The sequence below is a fragment of the Typopeltis vanoorti genome, chromosome 15, assembly GCF_054136105.1.
Source record: "Typopeltis vanoorti isolate ZY-2024b chromosome 15, IOZ_Tvanoo_1.0, whole genome shotgun sequence".
NCBI classification, from domain to species: Eukaryota; Metazoa; Arthropoda; class Arachnida; order Uropygi; family Thelyphonidae; genus Typopeltis; species Typopeltis vanoorti.
Window position 1 is genome coordinate 7,349,732 of NC_143563.1, and position 27,019 is coordinate 7,376,750.

The 27,019-nt window shown below is 35.0% G+C and overlaps 1 protein-coding gene and 1 long non-coding RNA gene across 2 annotated transcripts in view; one reads left to right on the plus strand and one right to left on the minus strand.

The window, feature by feature from the left end:
* The window catches only part of LOC150098335 (uncharacterized), a 214,604-nt gene extending 198,385 nt beyond the window's left edge, over positions 1-16,219 (minus strand). The window contains exon 1 of the long non-coding RNA XR_016549516.1: positions 16,102-16,219. This is a non-coding gene — a long non-coding RNA (uncharacterized LOC150098335). The remainder of the gene's footprint in view (positions 1-16,101) is intronic.
* Positions 15,300-19,821, plus strand: LOC150098338 (uncharacterized). Its single transcript, XM_090405329.1, has 3 exons — positions 15,300-15,314; positions 16,148-16,265; positions 19,459-19,821. Exons 2-3 carry the CDS (start codon positions 16,190-16,192, stop codon positions 19,749-19,751), a joined length of 369 nt encoding a protein of 122 aa, XP_090261455.1. The 5' UTR covers positions 15,300-15,314; positions 16,148-16,189; the 3' UTR covers positions 19,752-19,821.
* The last annotated feature ends 7,198 nt before the right edge of the window (positions 19,822-27,019 follow it).

A 27,019-nucleotide genomic window follows, 5' to 3' on the forward strand; every position in this document is an offset into this window, starting at 1 on the left:
AAGGCAGCCATCTTGATTTTACATTACCAATATATGGGACGGAAATCAATCCCTGTAGTGGATATTCTTGCTTTGAAGAGGAACCATAAAACTAAAAAGGGTTTTAAGTTCCTCCTGGATTATGCTTAGCTTTTATAAAAGATGAGGAAGGGACTAAATAAAAAGATCGCGTACAATATGAGTTGTTGTTGCTAAGTGCCAGTCGTTTTCGAATCTTGAGGATCTTGTGAACAAAGGCTCCATCCTACATGGCCTCTTATTATTATTCCCTCAATCTTTCCTAATATAACTATATTTTTCAATGATTCTTCAGCTCGCATATTATGTAGTCTCCTCCACACCGTAAATCAAATGAACGAATTCGCTTTCTATTTTTGTTCTTAATAATCCAGCTTTCATATTCATAGAAATACCATTGCTTTGACAATTCTAACTTTCGTGGCCTTACTCACATCTCTATTTTTCATACTTTTTATTAGGTTTAACATGCTTTTTTCCCATGATTATCCTTCTTTTAATTTCACCTTCATATTTACCATTATTTCTGATTCTGGACCCCAGTAAATCACAACTTTCAACGACATCAGTAGGCTTGGGAAAAAATAAACATGCATCGCATCTTCAAAACTATCATTGCAGAAGCGGAGTATGTGCGTATGTTTATTTATTTTTAATTCATCAACTCCAGTTTTACTTGTGGGTTTGTTACCCTACACGTTCTTAAACGTTTTACAAATCTCGATGTTATTTATTCAGGTGTATACTTTTTCTTCTTCGTAATAACTGCGAACTTACTTAACAAAGATAATCAACATTTAATGGCCGACTAAAGTGTCCTACAGTAGTCAACGAATGTCTCGTCATTAAAGGAGATTCTCACTAATCTATTAACTATAAAAACATCGCAAATATAAGCAGATAAGGAAAAGTGAATCGAACTTACCTCTAGTTAAATGGTTAAAACTTTTATTGTACTCAGAAAAATAAACCTATAAGGCCTTCGACAGTTAGGCTAGTTATATATTAATACATAAATCTTAAAAAAAAAAAATTACGAATTCGTCTGCGAAAAGAGCTTTAATAAATGCCAAACGAATCTGGGTGTTCGTCTGCTTAAAATACTTTAAGCAAACGAAGTATTTACGAGAAACACGAAATTTACAGATTCGATTCTCGAATGAATTATAAGACACTGTGAGATTCTGGATTATTGGGGGGTGAAGGAAGGGATGGTTTCTCCGTATTGCACGATTAGAATTTTATCACCTAAACATCGAAGTTCTAGGACATCGATAAGAATCCAAGGGCATTTTTAAACGCATTTCTTGAGACCTACTTAACGGTGATAAGCGATCCACGTGTATAATAAAAGAACAAAATAAAATAGCCTGGATAGAAGTGGCTGAGTTGTGACCATAGTTCCAAATTAGCATTATCATTCACGATAACAATACACAACCCTTGACTTCTGGGAGGAAAAAAAAAAAAAAGAGCAACAGTTTGATAACAAGGGAGTGAATGATCCTGGAGGTCACACAGTTGTTTACTTGCACAGCGCAAATACGAAGCATTGTTTGTTAAAAATATCTCATTCTCCGTAAACCGAATTCAGATAAAAATCTGTTTACTAAGTCAAGACCTCTTTCCAAATAACTTTTGAACTCTAAATATGGCTAAGAATTTTCTTTTATTATTTAACAGAAAAAAAAAGGAAATTGTATTTTCCATAAAAGGTTTTAGAGTTTTGGAGCAGACTATAATTGAGCTAACTAAACTTAGGTTGTTAACTAAATGGGGGATGATTTTCATTTGTCATGCGTTTATCAACAGATCACTGTCTGTCCATAATAAGACCGTTTACAGGAGCATGGAACCTCGTACACGCCAGGTAGCATCAGAGTTGAGAGTTGGTCTCCAGGAGAAGGTAACAAGTTATAGATCTGGTTTATGGGTTTGTAGGTAGTAGCAAGTTTGTATTTCTTCATAATTTTTTAAAGACGTTCCGAGATGCCTTTGACATAATGTATGGGAATCCTATGGGCTTGTTCTTGTCTAGGTTCATGTGTAGGGAAGTGACTGGTGATTTTTTGAGTTGTTTTAGACTGTATCCTAAATGGATACAATGGTTATTACGTGTGTTTGTTTAGTCATGAATTCAAAATAATAAATTCTGTTTTGTAGCCAGTCCTGACTTCTCGGATTATTTACTCTAATAGGTACTAAATGAATTATTGACTTCCAACAGTGTGTGTGTGTGTGTGTGTGTGTGTGTGTGTGTGTGTGTGTGTGTGTGTGTGTGTGTGTGTGTTACTATTCATAGGCAACCGCTCGCTTATACCTTTGAAGTCGAAATTAATGCATATCGATCTAGTCGTGCACAGGATTCGATACTCTTCACCTGTTCGCAAATCATTTGTTCATAAAGAAATTTGAACTCGGTCCCCTTCACAACCTGTTGTAGGTTTATAAAAAAAAAAGCATTGGGAATTGAATCGAGTTGAATTCGATTGCATGAGTGCTAAATTCAGAACTAACTACGTCGGGGAAGGGGAGAATGGATTCTTCGGGACTTACCAATTATTTAAGCAATAACCTCCCACCCCAATCCCCACCCCCAAAAAAGAAAATAATAATTAAGTAATTTTAAGACGTTTGCGTATTTGAGACATATTAAAATATAAAATGCATTCTCGACAAAATAAGACACAATATACGAGTATTTCGCTCGGATTTTAACTAGTACCATCGGAACAAACACAACGCACACTGCACTGAAAAACGCATCAAAGTACACCTCTCTCTCTCTCTCTGTGTCTTTTTAATTGCACGAAATGCACTCAGACAAGCTTCTCCTGAAATGTTCTTCATACAACCATCTCTTATTTGAAAAGAGAAGCCCGATTATATTTCAAAGAAACTGAATTATTCTGTAATTTTTTTCTGTTTACATTTACCCATGATTTTATTGTGGAGTGTATAAGATTCCTTGTTCACATAATTAAAATAATTCTACGTGGCCTAGATTAGATTTTTTTTTTAGCAATGTAGAAAACCACTAACCTTATTAATTTCCTACACTGCGGTTCCATCAATGGAACTGGACCGCAGGCAACATTAAACCGAGAATCATTCTTCTTTGGCCATACTGTCAGTCAATATAAATCGTCCTACAAGATCTCCGCATCATTCTTATTAACTGTTGCTCTATCCAGTTTAACATCAACAAATGATTGAATATTTCCCCTCACATCATTTCGTATATCATCAATGCATAATTTAACTAGAAGTGGCCCGAGTACAAAACCCTATAGCACACGCCTGCTTTTGGACACACACACTGGTGCTCGATAAACTACTGTCTGATGTCGAAACATAAATCCACGTCATCAGCTTCAAATGCTTTTGCGAAGTCCAACAGTATCATCGTATAGCCATTCCATTTATCCAACTCAGCTGTTACTTTATTATAAAAAGTAAGTAAATTATTAAGGAATGATCTACCCCTTCACAAATCCATGCTCTCCCCCCCCCCCCCATACAGCATCCTATTCCTGAATTTTGTCTTAAACCAATTCTTAAATCCGTTGACCACCTCCTGAAATGCTGATTAGTCAGTAAGTTGCTACTTCTGTTCTGGAGACAAGGGGATTAATTTATCACATTTTCACTCCCCTGGGATCCTAACTAATGCAAACAATCTAGTGAAAGGCATTGCCAGTTTCCTAGCACATTTCAGATGATATTTATATGATTGTCTATGATCATTTTTGCATTTGTAGTGGTTTATGTATTAAATTGAATTTTTGGACTATGACATTCTGTTGTTTTGGTGACAGCTATCTAGATGTCTGTGACAAATATCATTTGACGTCATTCAAAGAGTCCCACTGAATGCCAGTATTTTTGCAAAAAACTGACGTCGGTCAACAGTTTAGCTTGGTTATGACAGTCGATCTGTTTTGATTTAGGTATTCCCAATATATAATTCGTGTTGCTTGATTTTTCTACTAATGATACGATTGAAGCCAAAATTGAAATTATTTCATTAATTTTAATAGACCGCCTACATTTCAAATTTTATTTAAATCCAATCCAAAATAACAACCAGATCGAAGTTATTACAATATATACTTTCGATGTGTTTCCCCTTTCTGCCTTTTCAAACAGCTTTCTCACTGAAATAAAAAATATTCCACAAATTTTTCTTTGGATTCCAAATCCTTCATTTGAAGATAGCCTGGGCAAAGCCCAAATGAATTGCATAGGTACAGACAGATAGGTACGGATAGATAATATATATATCAGCAGGCGAACCCTAATATCGGGTATGTCCACCTAATATCGGGTATGTATATATATATACATATATATATATATATATATGTGCGTGCGTGTGTGTATGTGTGTGTGTTTATAATTATTAGCTCACTTAAACACCGAGAAAAAATATAAGAGATTTAATGTGTGTGTGTGTGTAAGCCGAATAGAGAAACTACAAGAGTTTCGTGCTGAATATAGAAACTATAAAAGTTTCGGCGGATCCAAGCATAAGCAAACCTTTCATGATAGGGGCAACTCGTAGTAAAGGTGGAGTAAGCTCTGATCACTATCCTTAGTATTTTCCATAATGTAAAACACATCTCCTAACGGACGCGTATCATGTTATACATTATGGGGGGGGGACACTACCCAGACCGGTTTCGACCTTTTTTGAATGTTCAAGTACAGGTCAAACTCCAAAAACTCAGCGTTGTTCCCCTCAGTAACAGGTTCACCCTGCCACTGAGAAGAACTCTCAGAACCGGTTGGCACTACACCGTGGCAGGCTCACCTCAACACAGAGCAGACCTCATTTCTCATCGGAGGGGTAAAAGCAACAGCCGTGCCTCAGTTAAAACTTCATGGGCTACAGTATAGCCATTCATCACCCAAGCTTCCAACCGGTTTATCCTTTTTTGAGGTCTCGCCAGTGGGAGCCAGACCCGGATGTAAATGTAAATACTCAGGTTGGAGTGATGCAGAACTTATACTTTACCATACGAGGTTCTAAAAAAAGGTGTCGCATCACAAAAGGCACCAAAAATTACTGAAAAAGAGAGCCAAAAGGCTTCACTTCGGCCAAGCAAAATTATTCAAATTAAGTGGATATTGAATCCAACATTATTTCAAAGCCGAATAGACAAACTACAAAACAAAAACTACAAAAGAGGACGAAACCGGTCTGGTTTGTAACCCCCCCCCCCCAATAATGTATAACATGATGAAACTCTTGTAGTTTCTCTATTCGGCTTTGAAATAATGTTGGATTCAATATTAGTGTTGCCAATTTAGCTCTTTTGGAGCTAGATCTAGCTGTTTTTTTTTTCCTTCCCTAGCTCCAAAAGTTTTAATCTAGCACCTAGCCCCAAATCTAGCTCCTTCAGAACTAGTTTCATCTCTTTTTAGTTGTTTTTATAACTTACTGTTAAAGAAAGAAATTGTTTTAAAAGTTTTCCAGATGTTCGCATTTCATAAGGAATTGTATTGTACGTTTGGTACGAGCATCGCACACGTTTCAAATGCATGATGACGTCAGTCAGTCACGTGGCCCAACAGTCTGCCATTTTGTCGTTTTAAAGTTGATAGCACCGCTAAGTTAATCTTTACACAGTGTTCTGGTTGGTAGTTACGATAGAGGGTGGGAAGTTTCCAAAGACTGATCGTAATTCGTTGCAGTAAAGAGTTGTATACCCTTCTTCAAAAATGAGCAAAGAGAAAACTAAAGCTTACAAGCAAAAATTTAGGAGGGAGTGGCTGCAAATGGGAATGTTTAGTAAATGGTTGTGTGAAGTTCCTGGTGACGCTACAAAGGCCACTGTAAGTTTTGCAGATGTGATGTAGGCTGCTAAATATTGTCAGCTTGTAAAGCATAGCGAAACTAAGAAACATCTTGCTGCAGTTCCACATAAGGCTGTTCCTATTACAAATATGCTTGTGAAAAAGTCTGAGACCGCGAACTTTGAGGTAGGTTAGCATTATTTCTTTGTTGTCACTCGTCATTCAACTGTTGCGATCATCTAGTAGATCTTGGCAAAAATATCATCCCAGACAGTCAAATGATGCCAAAGGTAAACATGCACCGAACTAAGTGCTCTGCAATTGTAAAGAATATTCTAAGTGAGCATTTTGAAGAAGATCTAATTGTGGACGTTGGAGATGAAAATTTCTGCTTGCTAATAGACGAATCGAATGATATCACAGTGAATAAGATTTTAGGAATGGCCATCGTTTATTATAGCAGGAAATTCAACAACATTATACATACATTTCTGAGCATGGTGGTTCTAGAAAAGTGTGACGCTAGTGGTAGTGTGGCGGCACTGAAAAAAGAACTCTTGACCAAGAAACTGGACATTAAAAATCTCATTGCAATCGGTATAGACAATGCCAGTGTTATGGTTGGTGTCAATAATGGCGTTTATGAACAACTGAAGACATATATTCCCTAGTTAATTTTAATTAGATGTGTATGTCATTAATTACAACTGGCAATGTCTCACACTTGTGCAGAATCTCTCCCAAGAAAATTAGAATTTTTAGTTGCCGAAACGTATAAGTGGTTTTCACATTCTTCTTTAAGACAAGCAGCACACAAAAAGCTGTATCAAACTATCAACAAAAATCATGCTCCTCTGAAAATTGTAAGCAATTGTGCAACAAGGTGGCTCTCCATTGAACCTGCAGTAGACAGAATTCACTACGAAGTCATGAGTGTGACTGAGAAATGTTACAAAGCTCATTTTGTGGGAGATGTACAAAGATGAAAGAAATCTGTGGTACCTTTTATTTTTGCATCCTGTTCTTGTTCAAGTTCAGCAAGTTAACAAAATTTTTGCATCTAACACATCTAATTTTTGCTGATAAGATGAGATTGTTTGAAGACCTTTCTCGTTTGATTCGCTCTATTGCTAATATGTTAGTGTATACCATCATCCACAGTCGACCCTCTAGAGTCAGAGATTGATGACGATTTGGATCCCAGTCCAATTCTTGGTTACAGATTTGAAAGAAAAATTTCAGAGTTGATGATACAAAAGAAAACGCAAAATGATGAGCGAAATCTTAGAAGGAGAGCAAGACAGTTTCTTCTTGGTCTCTTCAAACAGCTTAAGCAAAGGTTGCCTGAAAACTTGAATATTTTAAGAATGATGTCTTCTTTTCTGTTGATAATACCCTAAAACATATAAAAGAACCTGTTACTCCCATCTTAGAAATAATGCTGAAAACAGAAAAAGATGTTGCTGCTGCTGAATGCCAGTACAATACTATCCACTTAAACAAATGGACAAATATAGAAAACACTGAGCTATTCTGGACTGAAGTACGAGAATATAAAGATGCATATGGAATGAATCCATTTAAAGAAATTGCTCAGTGTGCATTAAATTTATTAATACTGCCAAATTCTAATGCGGAAATTGAAAGAATTTTTAGTTTCATGAATGTAGTTAAAACTAAATTAAGAAACAAGATGGAATTGCCAATGCTGACAGCTATTTTGTCAGTCAAGTATGGTCTCAGGCATAACAACAAGTGCTGTACAGACTATGATTTACCAGCATCTACACTGTGTAATATTGGAACGATGGCCACATATAATGAAGCTGAAAATCTAAGTGAAAACGTGGGTGAATTAAGTGCAAAAGACCACATGGAAGATCTATTTAGCCACTTATATGCAAGTATCACTTCAACTTGAATAGAGCAAGTAACTTAAAAGTATCAGCTACTACTTTTAAAATTTTAGCTTCGAATTTTTATTTTTAACTCCTTTTTATCTCTTTTTTTTTAACATTTAGTTGTTTTTAGTAATTTTCATTTGGCAACACTATTCAATATCCACTTAATTTGAATAATTTTGCATCACCGAAGTGAAGCCTTTTGGCTCTCTTTTTTTAGTAGTTAGGTTTAAGAAGGTTTCACTACTAGTTTCATCGGAAATACCGACTTCGTCAGGTGAATACAGTACCTGGGAGTAAACAACATCTTAAAAATATATTGAACTTTAGACAAAAACAGAGTTTAGAACAAGTAGTAGTGTTTTAAAAGGAGTCCGAGCGTTAGTTCTGGCGTGAAGCACTTTGAGTGTGAATGATATCACGAGTGCGCTAAAACTGAATTACAGCCCTATGTGAATCAGGTAGGCTGTAACTGAGGTTGCTTTTTAGATTGGTCGGGTCGAGAGCTATTTCTTTGGATTCCAAGACGTCTTTCTAATTCATCGGAGCATTCATGGATGTTTGAAGTTAAGTTCCAGTCTATTTGATGTTGTCGTCCTTCAACATTGGTATTGGCAGAGAATAAAACGTGGCTGGATTGGGCAGTAGCACGGGTTCTGTTGTAAGAAATGTCACGTTGGTGTTCTTCTAGGCGGGGAGAGAGAGAGAGAGAGAGATGGACTTTTCTGTCTGGCCATAATATGATTTGCCGCAACTGCAAGTGATTTTGTATACTCCTGGGAACTGAAGAAGGTTGTGTTTTACTTTAGGTTGACTGAGGCAAGAACGGAGTTTTGGAAAGGTGGAGAAATATGTTTTAACATTAAATTTCTTAGTCTTTTAAAAAATAAGTTATCTAAAAAGATTTTCGCCTTACTTGTTCATTGTGTGGATTTAGCTACTTCTTATTTTAAGACAAGATCTACAAACAAAACAGCGGTTTAGCAATGGGTAGCCCATTGTACCCGGTGCTAACCAACGTTTTTCTTGAAGATTTTAAGAAAAAGCCATTTTCTTCAAACTCTCAGCGACACTGAAACCCAAAATCTGGCTGGATTACATGGACAACATTTTCCTAATTTGGGAGCATGGCCCGGAAAACTTACAAACCTTTCTGGATCATTTAAACAATTTTCATCAAAATATAAACTTCACATCCGAACTAGAAGTTAATGGTGTTTTGACTTTTCTAGATATAATACTTACTAGAACAACAGATGGTCTCAGGATTTCTATCTTTAGAAAACCAACACACACCGATAGATTCCTACATGCTTCGTCTCACCATTACCCCCTCAGAAATTAGGAACTATTTCCACACTAGCTCGTCGGGCGAGATCTTTGTTGTCAGAAGATGTACTTCAACATGACCAACTTCGTTACCTCAAAAGAACTTTCTTAAATAACGGTTATTACTCTCCTAAAAGTATCTATAATTGTCTTAGTGTACACAGTCAACAAAGTAATAAAGACAATTCAAACCCACAGTCTACATCGCCTTACGGTATCTAAGTTCTATTTCTCCTAAACTGGCGAAAATCCTGAAGAAATTTAATGTTAAAAACATATTTCTCCACCTTTCCAAAACTCCGTTCTTGCCTCAGTCAACCTAAAGTAAAACACAACCTTCTTCAGTTCCCAGGAGTATACAAAATCATTTGTAGCTGGGACAAACCATATTATGGCCAGAGAGAAAAGTCCATCTCTCTCTCCGCCCAGAAGAACATCAACGTGACATTTCTTACAACAGAACCCGTGCTACTGCCCTATTCAGCCATGTTTTATTCTCTGCCAATACCAATGTTGAAGAACGACAACATCAAATAGACTAGAACTTAAATTCAAACATCCACGAATGCTCCGATGAATTAGAAAGACGTCTCTTGGAATCCAAAGAAATAGCTCTCGACCCTGCCCCTTTAAACATCAATCTCAGTTTACAGCTTACTCGATTCACATAGCACTGTAATCCAGTTTTAGCGCACTCACTGTGCGTGTGATATCATTCACACGCACAGTGCTTCACGCCAGAATTAACGTTCGGACGCCATTTCAAACACAACTAGTAATTGTTCAAAACTCTGTTTTTTGTCTAAAGCACAATATATTTTTAAGATGTTGTTTTCTCCATGGTACTGTATTCACCTGTCGAAATCGACATTTCCGATTAGACCAGTAGTGAAACCTTATTAAATATCTTATATTTTTTCTTGGTGTTTAAGTCAGGTAATAATTATAATAAACATGTCATTAAACCGAGTCAATTACTCTGCACACACACACACACACACACACACACATATATATATATATATATATACAGTAGAATCCACGTTATATACAATAATAAAAGCCTTGGGATCACGAGATGGCGGAAGTTGGCTGCTGTAATTTTTCGCTCCAATGTCTGAAATCATCAATAGCCATGAGTTCAGCTTTCGGTGATGACAAAGAGTAGAGTTGGCCTCTCCCATTTCCAAAAGAAAATTACGACTGAAAGTGTTCTGCTTATTCCCTTTGTGGAATGAAGGCGCTATCGGATTTATTTATTTGTATTATTGTATAGCTGGGTTCAATTCCAGTCCCTTCTGATTAAAATACTTAACACAATCCGATTCTCGGGTTATTTGGGTGATTGCCATATCTCTAGAGAACTACAGATATAACAAGAGAACTGTGTGGACCATGTAAAACCAATAAATCGCTTCACACAGAACTCCATTGAATCAATCGCAATTTTGTAAGGATGCACACGAAATGAAAGATTTGTCACATTTGTTATCACTTTGTCGTAATGCAAGAGCACTTCTTTGAAATAATGACGTCAAAAAGATTTGAGAAGCGTCAATAAATGACGTTTCTAATATCTTTTCTGCCATTCCCCTAATACGTGTACCCAATGGAAACTGCCATAGAAAAACAGAATGATTACAGGGTAGAGTTATGATGCAACTGCACTCAGTCCAGATAGAATAAGATGAATAAAATCTGAATCGTTTAATGACAGATGGCTACAATGAATACTTTGTGCTGTTTGACCAAGTTCAACAATACACAATGTACTTATAGCAGGATTATCTTCCACATAAAGTGATCAAAATGATATTTCAGGAATTAAATACAAATAATTTATTTATCACTTTTCTTTTTTTTAACGAGCTCTTTTTTAATTCGGAACAGAAAAAAGATATAATTATGTAATGTGATATAAAAACAAAAACAGAAACATGAGACATAAATTCCAAAATCGTTTGGCTGAACTAAAGAGCATAAATGATAGTCTTAACCTTATACGTAGATTCAAGTCTTATAGTGTGATAACAATGCTAGCCTTATACTTGGATAGCGTAAACCATAGAACTGTTTTGCTGCATGTCAAATATCATTTCTACTGCCATACAGTGTAAGACTCGAACAATCTTTTCGACATTTCAGACGTACGCATGTTTTTATGGAATTTACTCATCAGATAGATTAAAAAACTGCAGTAATAATTGCTGATCGATGCTCTAGAGACTTGTGATTACAATTAACTTGCAAAATAATATCCCCCGCAAAGTAAACATAGTGATAACCAGAACGGGTGTAGGTGAGATAGCGGAGTACGAACAAGAAGGCTTTGTTACCAGTAATCAGGAGAGCGATAAAACTCTTGTTCGCACTTTGTGTAATTGATTAACTTTCTCCCTTCGTTATCCGTATATGTGTGTTCTAAGGAGTTTAAATTATAACAGGGTTTCTGTAAAAAGACTGTCGATATATGAAATGAAAATATTCTTCGAACTCAATAGTTACTAAACATGCAACAGTTCACGCAGATTTTTGTGCGCATGCGTGCTTATCCTATTCTAATCAAGTAACAAGATGGCGGCACTTCAACAAAACAACAACAACAACTCAGCGCGTTTTATAGTATCTCACTCAGTCATTCTTGGGCAAAAAGAAGTGAACCCGTCAGGCTAATCCACCTGATGATAAACGCATTAAGTAGTAGCAGAATATTAATTATTATTTTTAATGGCGATGTTGAGAAGTGTGAGAATTTACAGAATGTCCAAAATGACGCATTTCCTGGCCACGTTAGGTTTTTTTTTTCTTTCTTTTTCTGATGATAGTAAGTGAAAGATAAAATTACAGACACTGTAATAACTTCAGCCAGTCAACCTGGACATTTTGGACCATTCATTAAAATTCTTCACCCTAAATAAAAAGAAAAAACATAATAAAATAAAAACATCGCACCTTATTAATCAATTTTTGTTAAATGCGTGTATTTAAAAAATACCGTTACTTTTGGTGTAGACCCCAGACATTTTTAGAATGTAATATACAGGTAACCCTCGTAGAACGCGGTTTCGATATAACACGGTCTACAAATTGTAGTAAACCCTTTATCTTTTCGTATATTTTTCACCACCCGAGACTTAAAAATCAAATTTTATCTTCGCTAAATTTGCGTCTGCAACAGTCACATAGAAAAAGTACGGTTATGTTCAGAAATGACTTTTTTTTTTTTTAATTATGAACTTAATAAAAAAAAAAACTGCAGCATAGTGGTAAGCAATGTCTTATTACTGACTTCTTGATAACTAAACCAGCCGAAGTATGCAATGAGAATTATCCAAATGATGTCCAAGAGATTTCAAGTGATGACGACGTCCGGCCACTCGTAAACAAAGAACATCTTCGAAATGTTATTTCTGAAGACAGTGATGACGATTAAAATAAGCACTTTATTTTATTGTGTCTAAAACATTTATGCATTATGTGCAATGAAGTTTAAATACGATTTGTAATTTTTATAAGTTTATACTATGTATTTGTTTCATAACTCGCATGAATTACCTGAATTAAATAAAAAATATTTTTGTTGGATATGTCATTGTTGTTTATATAATTTAAAAAAAAAAGATTCAGAACATAACCCTACTTTTTCTATGTGATTGCAGTCTCGCATAACGCGATTTATATAACGCGGCATTTCTATGGAACCTAACATCCGCGTTATACGAGGGTATATATATATATATATATATATATACACATAAAAAAAGGTGAGGTAGAAGACTTGGCGAACTACGACCTATCAGTCTACTAAGAGACCTAGCACAAACAACAGAAGGCAGGCTTTCGAAGGGCTTTATCGTAACTGATATTCATTGAATATCAGTTACGATTATGTCTTGGTTTTATTGACTATGAGAAAGCCTTTGATTCACTTAAAATTTGTGCAATACTTAAATTTGCATTACGAAACCAACAAGTGGGGGATCCACACATCAGGACCATCAAAACAGAATACACCAATGCCACAGCAGTAATTCAATTCATTGCAATGGAAACATCTCTACTGTGGGAATATAGAAAGGTATAAGACAGGGTGACACAATATCTCCAAAATTATTCACAGCATGCCTAGAAGAAATATTCAAACTTTTTGATTGGGAAGGGAAAGGCCTCAAGATAAATGGAAGATATTTAAGCCATTTACGCTTTGCAGATGACATAGTTATCTTTACTTCAACTGCGTATGAATTACCAACTCACACCCATGAACTCCAAATTGTTAGTAAAACAGCTGGCCTAAAAATAAACCTAAAGAAGACCCAATTATGCTCAATAGTCCAACCAGAAATAATAAAAATCAATAATGAGGAATTTAAACAAGTAGATCATTACATTTACTTAGTACAACATATATCAATGGAACAAAATATCATGGACGAAATTAAAAGGCGCACGATGATTGGGTGGAAAGCATTTGGAAAATTATATTCAATATTCAAAAGCCAACTACCATTATGCCTGAAGAGAAAAGTTTTTAACCAACGTATTCTTCCTATATTGACATATGGCTGTGAAACATGGACACTGAATGCAAAGGAAATTCAAAAATTAAGAACAACACAATTTAGTATGGAAAGAAGTATGCTTGGTATCACAAGACTGGATCACAAAAGCTGAATACATGGATAAGAAATCAAACCAAAGTCTCTGACATCATAAGAAGAGTGAAACATCTGAAGTGGCAATGGGCTGGACATATTGCCCGAAGACAAGATCAACGATGGACAAAAGAAGTACTGGATTGGATTCCATGAGAGAATAAAACGACCTCGACGCCGACCTAAATCATCACGGTGGATCACAAAAGTGGTGGATATGACACCCCCCCTTCAGAACACACGCAATTTACAAAAATTACTAATTGTGGTGGTGTTGGAGGTGGGCGGTAGATGGCGTTGATTCGTAGTAGAGGTAAGGTGTAGAGACAGTTGAAGATGTCCTCCCGCGATGAGTCTTCGGACTCCTTGGAGGTATCAGGAATAATAATAATAATAATAATAATATATATATATATATATATGCAGGGTCAGCTAGACTTGCAGGCGCAAACTTGAATGTTTGCTTACTTGGGAAATGGAGTAAAAAACCAGGTTTATATGAAAAATAACTTAGAGAGAGAGAGAGAGAGAGAGAGAGAGAGAGAGAGAGAGAGAGAGAGAGAACATAAACCCATGGAAGGGCACACATTAATTTTCGAGAAATCAAGGAAATTTGATGGAAGATGATGGAAAGAAAAGAACGCACATGACGTCATGTGCGTTCATCGTATTGGCAGAAAGACGATATGGAAAGAAAATTGATATCGTAGAAAGACGATATCAATTGCATACAACACCGTTTGAAACTTGGTTGCAACTATTCACATAAAAAAAAAATGAATTATAATTTTTAATGTGACTCCCGCCCGCCTCAGGACGTAAACCTACTGAGGTTTACGTACTGCAGGTATACGTCTGGTATTTAATGCCGATATTTCTGTTATTTTTGTGAGGGAGTAATCGACTGGCCAAAGGAGGGATGTGAAGCCGCACGCTGTTAAATAACAGAAATATCGGCATTAAATACCAATTTTTTTTTCTTCAACACTCATTGTGTTTTGAGTGAAAAGATCTGAGTGCAAATTCTATCAAGGACGCGAGGAACATTCTCAGCCTCTTCATCTAAGGATAAGCTAACCGACCTCCGATGTAGGTAAATTTTCTGCGCGAAATATTAATTATTGAATAATTAATAATCATTCAGTTATTCATTAGTTTATTTTGGATCCAACAGTGCAGTTATCGACAATGGCAATTCCAGAGAGATGAAATACAAACACGAACATTGCGCGTTACTTTCGCTTGAAAAAATATAGAATAAATACTGCAAGATAATAAATTTTATCTTGATTCAAATAAAAGCGGCAAGTAGGTCTAAAATAATTCTGAGCTGATAACCAAATCGATTCTCGCAACTCTGATTAACCAATACTACCTACGAAAGAAAGGAGGAGAAAAATTCATGCTGTTAAGCAATTAAAAGAATGATCCCCCCCCCCCCCCCCACACACACACAGACACACATTCCTGAAGGTGTCCCATAGTGCCGAAGGTGTTTTGTAACCCAATGAACAGCCAGCGAAGAGCAGATAAATAGAAGCGAAAACAGCCGATAAAAGCTCATCTGGTTCATTTCTTCAACTGACAGTGCATCGTCTGCTCGCGCCTGAAGGTAACCTTTCAATTACGTTTAATTACAGCCACTACGTAGTTATTTAAGCTATTAAATCCTTACGAGTGATTAATTGAAGTTTTTTTTTCCCTAATTAACTTATTCAATTAAGCTTAGTACACAATTAACGAAGGAAAGCTGTAACTTTTTTTTTTTTTAGTCTTTAATGAAAGGTGAATCTAAGAGGACTTAGTCGTCAATTTCAAATTTCGCCGCTTAATAGCCGAGGATTATTAATGTATTGAACTTGCAGGCGTTACTGCACCAATTTAGTGAAGAACTTCATAATGTAATAGTTTAAGTTCAATATCCATTAAGATACCATTAGCAGAATATCATTCTTGACTGTAGTTCAAGCAGCGAAAAGAGAAATTACTTTATACTGCTTCATGATTAGTGGCCATTTTAAAGGCGACGTGCATTTTATTTACATGTTGCATTGGGGAAAAATCTTTTAAAAATAATACTTATAATATATATAATAATAATATATATAATAACTTATTATATATATATATATATATATATATATATATATATATATATATATATATATATATATATATATATATATATATATATATATATATAATAATTTAATAACTTAATAATAATTTAAGGATTATCCTCCCATTAATTTAAATTTGACGCAAACATTTACTTACTTTTAATTCAGCATTTTTCATTGCAAACTATCGCATGCTGTGAGAGATCTGTTAAGCAGAAATTACGTAATTTGTATTGCCCAATGCGCAGATTAAAAAACAAAACAAAAACATCTGCTTACCGTTTAAAAATATGCAAACATAGACTGTCTTTATTTTTATTTCCAGTTAGAGGCTCTTGTCATTAAGCGTTTCACCACTGAACATCCCATGCAGAAAGAGATTCTTCTTGTCTGTCTGCTCGTCTGTCTCTTTCTTTTAGAAAGGGAAGCAGCGCCCACAAAAGGTAAGTTTCAGTTTTGTACTTAATCTTTGATGAAGTGCTGTAATGTTCAAAAGAACCGACACACTTGATGAATGAGCATCACTCCCTGTGAAAAATAAGTTAAAAATGATTTATCTTTCTGCAACTGTGAAAACCAAGGTTCTCTTTAATTAGTAAGTTTACTTTTTGACATTTCTTCATAGCCTCGGGAAATCCTTAAGAATGAATATTGTGGTATTGCTATTTTTGTTATCTAACGCTTGCTTTTATAATTGAATTGTCAAGTCAAAGAAAACACAGGAGACATAAATATTTAATGAACACAACCTTATCCTAATTACTAATAAACTCGCTTGCTCTTTTATGAAGAAAACGAGGCGTTCTTTACCGTACGTATGTTGTGTCTATTGCAACCTCTCCTTCTGCAAGCCTAGTTAAAAGCAAACATTGTCATCAGCGCCGTCTGATTTTTACAAATATTGTTGTTGTTAATTTAAAGATTTCTGTTTCTCGTAATGTTTATAAATATTAGATGATTCAAATATTAGAAATTAGAAATATTAGATGATTGTTTATAATATTAGATGGTTTATAAATATTAGAAATATTAGATAATTCAAAATATTTACCACTTTTAAATGAACAAAAAGAAATCAATAGCATGCAAAATATTTCTTAAATTTCACTGACAAGTTATTTATTTATTTTTTCATGTCCTCTGTTTTAATCGCTGACATAACATTCGTTTACCAATTACGGTCAACTGTGTGTAGCGTCACCTAACGGAGAACGAATGTTTAACGTATTGTCTTTTGCAGCTTAATTTATGCTATACTGTAAATACCGAATACAGTAATAATAATTACTTTCTAAGATATTTAATATTTTATTTTTTTACGCTCTGCTTTGTTTCAACGTTTCAGTGTGCATTTTTATTACCGAAAGAGATTCAAAAGACTAACAGAGTAGTACGCACGAACTTAAATAACGATTTTTCCTCCCTCTGGTTTAAAGCGATCCTTAAGCCTGGTCGCTTGAAGTAGCTGCATAAAATTAATTTTGTTTAAATGAATGTCAGCCTTCTGATTGTCATAAATATCAACCTCCTAAAAGACTCTGAATTTGATTTTGGTATAAAATTTCCTATTATTATTATTACGTGACATAACCATAAACTCACCACAGATGCGCTATGTTCGTAGTATGGCATATATGTTATATATAATTTATATTACAGTCTATCGCAATGCTATATTATCTTTGTTTATACACAATATATTCCAGACATCTTATCTTTTCCAAGTATAAAGGTATAAAAATAACATTCCTAAAGTTCAATAGTTAATGTAACGATTACACTTTATATAAATTTATATAAATATATCTGTAGACATATCATTTCTCGGTTCATTAAACTTTCTAAGGAATGTAATGAGGATTGCATATCAGTACTAGAGGCAGAAAAGCCCTCAAAAACTGAAATGATTAAGGCAGCGAGTAGATGATATTCAATCAGACATGCTCAGATAGGGAGGTATAAAAGTTATATAAACGTGCTATACCAGATAATCGAGAATTCATAGTTAGATTGTCGAGTCCCAGATGATTCGAGAGGAGCTCTCATAGTATCTACTTCTAAAATGGGAGATAAAATTGAATGTGACAATTATAGAGTAATTTCTTTACTAAGTGTTCCGAGTAAGATTTATGTAAGCATACCCGAGAAGAGGCTAAGTTAAAAGAAATTGCCAGAATCAGATTTCTACTCTTAGACAAACAGTAGAATTTATGGGATGTACAAGGATTTTTATTTTAGTTTTGTAGATCTAACAAGACGAGAAAATCTTTTCAAAACGCTATAATTATAGAAGTAAATGAAACACTACTCAAAGCAAGACACAGTCCATTTTTAAGTTGTAAGTCAGCAGTTAGAATTGGAGGAAGTAAAAGAAGATAGTTTGACATTAAATCTGGTGTCCAAGGAAGTACATTATCTCCACTGTTCACATCACATATATGGATTACATTATGATGGAAAGCGGTATTAAACCTGATATCAAAATTGGAGATGTTAATCTCAACTCATTACTTTATGCAGATGATGTTATACTTTTAAATAATCCGACACAAATCTGAAGGATTCCCTGACTAATTGAATAACTGTTGTAATAGATTTGGTATGAAAATCAGCAATAACAAGACAAATACTTTGAAAATAGGCAGAAAGAACACCGAAAACATCAACTGGATTCTGAAAGGAGAACCCATCGAACAAGTAAAATATTTCAGCAAATTGGGCACAAATTTTAGTGATGATGGCAAATTTAAGATGGAAATAGACTACAGAATTGGTAAAGCTGGTAAGGTAAGACGTCAGAGGAATAGATTTATATGGAATAAGAAAAACAAATTGATCAAAACACTAAACTAGCTACATACAAGGCAGTGTTCAAACCAATTTTAACCTATTGATCTGAGAGCTGGATTAGAAATAAAACTCTCAACTAAAGACTGGAGACCACAGGCATGAGAATTTTGAAAAAGATTAGTGGAGTGAACAGCTTCCCTCAATGGTAGAAGAATTATATTAAAAATGGAAGCATTACAGAATGTATGCGCAGAGCTAATATCTGATGGTATGGTTACTTAAACAGAATGAGAGAGGAAAGATAGCAAAGCAGATGTTGGATGCTACGAAGGAAGGAAAACTCACAGGAAGACCGAGATTTATGTGGATTGATGGAATCAGAAGTGCTTTCGAATACCAAAATATAAGATTTGAGCAGTCTTGGCAGATAAAAAATTAATCTGATAGGAAGTTAACAATGATCCAACATTTTCATGTAATACTATCATAATATCCTGTAAATCTTCCCGGAAGATGCATATGAAGAATTTCATGATGGTAATAATAGTCTCTTTTTTAATCTAATGTGTTCTTTATTGATATCACTATAAATAGTGAATTTTTATGCCATATTCTGGAATGATTCCTGATAGTGTCCCAGTGCATTCTTATACGGTGAAATAACATTGATTATTTTATGCTTGCGAAAGCTGTGGAGACACGATTTCACAAGAGTTAGTGACAAATTTAGAAAACTAAATCCTATAAGTAAAGATTGTCAACTTTTTTGTGTATCGTTTTTTGTGTGTGTTTCTAAGTATTTGTTCTTTTTCACTGCCTAATAGAGATATTGTTCTGTTTTCCTAGATAATGCAACTGACTTGACGGATCAAGCTCATAAATCCAATATATTATCAATGATTGAAGCGACTCCTGGTACTTATCCTCAGAAGAAATATAGCAGCGCAAAAGTATTACAAGAGTTAATAGAGAAGGCAAAAAAAAAGGAAAAATATCTAAAGAAACTAAAGGAAGTTCTTCGACTTTATTTGACTGAAGAACAAATAGATGAACTCATAAATAACGGAGGAACACGCATCAATGACCAAAATATAAGCTTAGATAGATTACCCATGTTCTGTTGTCCAATTGGTGTCTAAGATGCTTTGTAAAGATGTAATTTATGTTGTAATAAAACACTTGTGTATACCTCATCCTCCAGAAACTGAAGTTCTGTGCTCGCAATACTTATTTCAGTGATTTAGCTGCTACTTTGCAACATTACATAATTAAAAGTTCATAATTTGATATTAGATCCAAACTCACATGAGCATCATTAACTAATATAACTATTACATCAAGCTGGGGGAGTTAAGTTAGTAATGTCGACACGATTGGAGATGTCTATCCCCTCTCTTTCCATTCCCATTCCTTTATAGATGAACATCTGCTACTACTAATGTCCCTCTAAACAAATCTTCTATGAGACCATCATCCCATTGCATAAATCTCATTTCTGCAATGGGATGATTGTTGTGGTTGACTTGCATATTAATTCAAGTGAACCAAGAGTGCTACTTAGACGCTTAACAAAAACGACTACAAAGTAGCACACCCGAAACCGATTGCCTTGATCGCAATTCTCGAACTCCACATTGCATTGTAAACATGGTGCTTCCCATGCATTTGTGGTAATACTATTCATATGAGAGAGGTATGAGACTGAGCAGAAGTAAGACCGAGGATATGTGTTGCAAAGTGGATGGCAGCCAGGAGACAGATCGGGAGCTGGAAGGAAATGTCATCGGGAAGGTTAGGGACTTTAGATACTTAGGTTCAACAATGAAAGAGGATGGTGAGGCTGAGAAGGAAGTGAGATGCAGGATACAAGCAGGATGGACGAACTGGAGCGAAAGATGGCTGGAATGCTATGTGATAAGAGGGTGCCGATTAATCTAAAATGTAGTAGTGAGACCAACTATGACGTATGCTTAGGAAACTGTGGCCCTGAGGAAAAATAACATCAGCAGGATGGAGGTAGCGGAGATGAGAATGCTTAGGTGGATGTACGGTGTGACCAAAAAGGATCATCTGAGAAATGACTATGTAAGGGGAACGGTGAAAGTTACGAACTTAGAAGCAAAGATACAGGAGGCAAGGTTGAGATGGTTTGGTCATGTGATAAGGAGGGAGGAAGAGTATGTGGGCAGAAAGGTCATGCAGATGGATGTGCAGGGAAGAGGAAGCGCGGACGGCCAAAGAAGAGATGGAGGGAGATGGTGGAGGAGGACTTGAGGATGAAGAACTTTGATGTGGCTACAGCCCAAGACAGGAAGTTGTGGAGGAGGCACCATAAACAGCGACCCTACTTAAGTGGGAAAAGCTGCAGAAGAAGACTATTCATATGAGCTGCCTGGTTGCTTTCACAATCATTCAGTGGTAATTACACGAGGAAACCTAATTTTGAGCCACGCATTGGTCCACTATGTATGTGTTTTGTGATTTTTTTTATTGTTGCTGTTCATAATCGGAGATGAAATCATTCCAATCTGTATGAAGCTAACTAGCTCATCTTCAACTGAAAAGGCACTTTTAAATGTTTCATGCATCCTAAACGGGAATTGAACCCATATCTTGTCAAGAATTGTTGTTGCCATCTTATGTACAAATTTAGCAGCAATTTACGTTTTTATTTATTAATACTTAATACATATAATTAATAAGTACTTACGTAACTTCATGGTAACTTTGTGCAGTGACTTCAACAATAAATTCGATTAGTTAGTTGAGTTTAGTTACCTGCCTTATTATTTTATGTATTTATTTATTTATCTTTGAAAGTATCAGTCTTTCTATATAACACTCCATTTTTTTTTCTCAAATTTAAAAACAAACGTATTTATAGAAAGACCTTGCTATGCCATGTGGAATGTCACTGAGTGCCAGTAAAAACCATAGAATAGTAAGAGTGAATGGATTCAAGGCGAAGTTACGTCTTCTGTGAGCCAAGCTAGCCAACTTAAACTAGCACTCTTAGCTCTGCTCCAGAAATGAACAGGATAGTTTTGAATATTTCTGTGTTACCCACAATACTCCCGTTTTATGGAAACGACCCAGTTAGCTATCAACCTGGTAATTCTCCATGTCAAATCGCAAAGACTCTGAACTCTGTTGCATCTTGTTTCATGGATTGAGGAAAGGAGATGCAAACGTCGATGTTTCTTATACAGCACACCTTGTGAAGAGTGAGAATCGACCAAAAGGTCGAGACCAAGAGGTCCAACTTTACTACAAAAACTAAATATCATTTCAATGATAGAATGGAGCAAAATACTTCTGTATTATCAATATTTATCGAAACACCAACCCAGCAGAGTAATTGGTAATTGCTGACAAAGTTAGACCGGCTGTACTGAGGATATGGGAATGATAATAATAATAATTTTTTTTCAATCAATCAAACTTTTTTATTTATATATAATATTTATAATGCATTACATGAACATAATTGTGCATAGCAGATACTTGCATGTACATAATATTTTAAAATAATAATAATAATTTTTTAATAATATTTTTTTATTTACATACAAGAAATATTATCGTACAGAGTATTTGCATATGTACAATGAAACATATCATTATATTTTCTGTAGAGTATAAAGATTAACCCCATAACATACAAAGACGTCTGTGACACGTCTTTTGTTTATTGCACCAAAATTGATTTTGAATTTTGGTTTCACATATAAATACAACCGAATAGAGACGCTAGACAATCTCGTGCCTATTTCCTTTCAGACGAGAAAAGTTCCCAACGGCATGTATCGGCTATTTCGTTTGCACAAATTCATCATTATTTGAAAAATATTGATGAATTTGATCCAACAAATCACGCTCGCCCAAATCTCGCCCAAAATATTGGCAGAAAAACGACCGCTTTCTGATTTTTAATTGGTACGTTAAGTGATTAAGTAGGAAATGCAGAGTATACGCATTTTTTTATAAATATCAATATACATTTTTAACTAGATAAATATTTATACATTGTATACACTATTACAATAATGCAGCACACAATTCACTGTACAATTCTTTGATTACAGACATTTTTTTGCATGTTTGCACATTATGTATAAAACAACACTTTTTCTATGTTCATCGTACAGAGTATTTGTATATTTACAATTAATGCATATTACACTTGATGCTCTGTGGCACATTATTTCTTTTCAATATTTTTTTCTTTGGATACAAATTCATATGCTTTATATATATATATATATATATATATATATATATATAAATAAACCTTATACAATCAATATATATATATATATATATATATATATATATATATATATATATATATATATATATATATATATATCACTATCTTCATTATTATTATTATACACCGTACTGACTGTTTTGTTACATCATTTGCAGTTGTTAAATAGTAATGTCTTTTGTTAAATAGTCAGTTTAATCTTATTATACATTAATTTACTGTTTCTTGAATCTATCCTTTTACTTACTCAAAACCTTATACAATCAAAATCCTACCGGCTACTACATAATACTACTACTACTATTGTTATATCGCTGCTTTCTCTATATTATATCTTGTTCTAATTTTCTATAATAACCTTCCTTCTAATCTACTGTCGTGCCCTTAAGATATTAATTCAGATCTATCTCCTCTTCGGATATTGGCAAAATTTATATTTTGCTACGCCAGCCAATATCCTATAACAGAAGAGACTCTTGTTCAGGGAAATATTTCTAAATTCTAAAGGGATACACACAGTTATTTTATCTCACGCTAGTGCTGTGCAGATTCAGTTAGCAGTCGTAGACCGAATCTCACTTAAGCAATTATATCTAAATTCCTTCCCTCCAAAAAGGTTCTATTTCGTAAGTGGTGGTGTGAATTCGTAATCAGGCATAAACTCAGGTATAAGGTACAAAACATGTTTATTGGAAAAAAAGCACAAAACATTTACAGTTATGTAAGTCAAAATACTCAATGGATCAAAATTCACTCTAAGTTAGGTTATACTAAATCACAATGAATCAGAGCAAGTTAAATCCTTCAATTATGAAAGGATAAGATAACCATAATACTACTACTATATAATTCCTTTCACATGTTATTCACAGAATACTTATTGAACACTTTCATTAATACTCTATCAATAACTATCTCAATTCTAAATTTCATTTAAGCAAGTCTAGCCATTCACAAATTACTGCCTATTAACAACTCTTCTTTGTTCCACAAGGGCTTGGTTAATTCAGTCAAATTCTCACTAAAAGTTCTCTACTAGTGTCCTTTAGTTACAATGCACACAAATTTCTTGTTCTTCTAAACGAATCTTAACACAGAACGAAAACTCTTACATTACCGGATCTTTTCAGATTTCATGCCGCCATCTCATCTAGGTCTGGATTAACTTACTGCAGATTCTTCGGCCGTCTTTGCGCCTGGCGATGTACTACGCTTTTTCTTCTAATCGTTTCCGACTGTTGCGTGCTGTCTACCGCTCCGCAGGAAACTTTCTCCAATGGGACATTCTGCTAAGGCTCGATTCCACATAGGCCGTCATATCGCGATCAGCTCCGCTTGAAAATCTTCAAGCATTCTCAAGAAAAGAACCTGCCGTCCGTCATTACCGTAGTCGACCCACCGCTCTCTCACGAATCCTCCGACCAACCCCCCCTTAAAATCGAATCCGGCACCCGAAGATCAAAAGGTCAAAAAAAGCCTCCTAAAACGGCGTGCTTCGTCTTTTATTCGCCCTATTAGGGCGCCCTCTATTCGATGTGGTTTTCACCCACGAACCCAATCGTTTATGCCCCTTGGGTGATCCTACAATCTTCCTAACCTGTCACGTTCATTTTTCTAGGTAGCCGCTCTGATGTCATTTTCCGCGTAGGTCTAGCCTCCATCACTACGCTCGACTCGTACAGATTATACGCGATAATTCCGGATTACTACTTATAATTTTTCTCAGAATTTCGCAATGTACTAGACAGATTACTTGGGAATTACAAATAACCTAACAATAACTCTCACTATATGGCACACATGGACTACACATTATTACATAAGATAAAACAATACTTCATAATTATTAGCTGATGTGCAGATATCTCCTTAAATAGTAGTAGGTATCACGTTAAATCCTGAATAAAGAATTTCCTTGTAAAGCTCTCCATTCAGGATCTAACACAGTGTTTGATTACGAGGAGCCTGTGTAGCTCAGTGGTTAAATATTTTATTTTCTCAAAAGCATCTATGTACATTCGGACGAACTATTTACATATATACAATAAGTTCATAGCATGCTTATTTAAGTTAACATTTTTTATTTATTTTTTATTTATTTTTATTTTATTTTATTTTATTTTTTATTTTTTATTTTTATTTTTATTTACATGATAACATGCCCAATATCTATTTTCACCTAGAGTCCTGTGTAATCTTTTGGGCAGTTATTTTGCCGTTGAAATATCCATTGAAATATTAAAATATTTTTACCTTATCTGAAAATTATAAGACATATATACTTCCTCTTATGCAAATAGATATATTCATTACTATACAATATTTCTACACTTATGTATACATATTTACATTATGTGTTTAGTTTTCTATTCCATTATTTTTCCTTTCGGAGTGAATTGTATTGGCTTGTTTTCATGTTTTTTCTTTATGGTGGATCTTTTATTTCCATTATTTGTATGTTTTCTTCATATTCTTCAGAGATAAGGCCTGTCTTCTGCCATTGGTGTTTTGTTATCTTTTTTTCTTCTGTTTATTGTGTTGTTATGATTTCATTTAGTTGTTTGTTGAGTTTTTGCATTATATCTGGGCCTGTATCTCTTCCACAAATTCTGTCACATCTGTATGTCCAGATGGAGTGCATTGTTGTTATAATTATAATTGCTTCGATTATTGTTATGTTTCCGTCCTTTAGCCAGAGTAGTGTGTATTCTGTGACCGGTTCTTTATGTTTTATAAATTCCTGAACAGTGTTTCATAGCTCAGTGGATGTGGCATTTGCCCACCACAGCGCTTGGCTGTGGTGGGCAAATACACGAAGGAAGACTTGATTTCGATTCTAGTCGGCGACTAGAGGAAGTTTTTCCCTTTTTTTGACTGGTTTCCGAGTTAGTCGATCTCTAGCATGGGCAAGCGGATTTTTTCTCCCGAAAACTGGTTTTTCGTCCCGTAAACTCAAGAAAATCGACCGTAGAACCCACATTATTTCAGACAATAAATACGAGTGTTAGGGTTAGGGACCACGAGATGGCAGCACTTGTTGAGCCGTCACTCTTCACTGCATGCCGCTTAATTAGTGATTACCTTGGGCCAGCTATCTCTGATTGGACAGCAGTTTAGATTGAACTGCCTACTCAGTCTCCAAAAGTTAGATAGAGCTAAAAACGGCCTCGCCTACTCCCTAATATATACGGGAATAAAAAGATAAAAAGGCGTTAGCTGATTTTTTTTTTTTTTTTTTTTGATTATGAGGATTACGTGTCGATGAATGAGGCGTGTTAATCCCACTTACTTCGAAGCTTGGGTTAGCTTTTGTGAAGAGAGTGGGATTCAGGCTTCACTATTTATGCTGTTGCTACTGTTTATGTATGGGTTGGCATTGGATGCTGGTGATTTGTGATGTCTATATTAGTGTTAATGGTATATTAACGTTGTTGGTATATTTTACAGAGTTCGTGTTTTTAATGTTCTGTAGTTATCTACGTGTTTTAAATTTCTTGGTAGGCTGTTGAGTAGCGTGGGTATCTGATGTGATCTCACAAAATAACGTATGAGTTGTTGAAAGGTGTAGGGATGTAGAGAGTTGTTGTAGGTCGTGTTACACGATATGTGTCTCTGTTGTTTCGATAGGTGATGTTGAAGTAATTCCTAGTTAATATCATGTAGTGTTTTCGATGCTCAGAATTCTGTGTATCGCCATGTGCTTGTCGCATATTGGTTGTTGCGTGTAAGGTGTCCAGATCGCTGATGACAAGATTTTCCTATGTGATGTTTCTAATTTTGTTAGGTGGCTGTTTGATGTGTTTGCACAGACTGTTATATCATATCTGAGGAGGGATTCGCAGATACCGTGATATAGGTGTTTTTTTTTTTTATGTTGGATGGAATAATGTCTTTTACTTGGAAGAGTTTCGCTGCGATGATGCGGAGTTTAATATCTAGGTCTTCTCAGTGGTGAGGTATGGAAATTTTATCAAAGGGCTCGCTCGCATCGTCAAGCAAAAAAAAGCCGTATTTCACACAAACACTTTTATCACTTTTTTAACTCAACTTCTAAAGGCTATCATTTTTAAACATTTATTTCATGATCTAAACATGAAATATTTGCACACAGTCAACTGTGTTAATTTATCTTACACA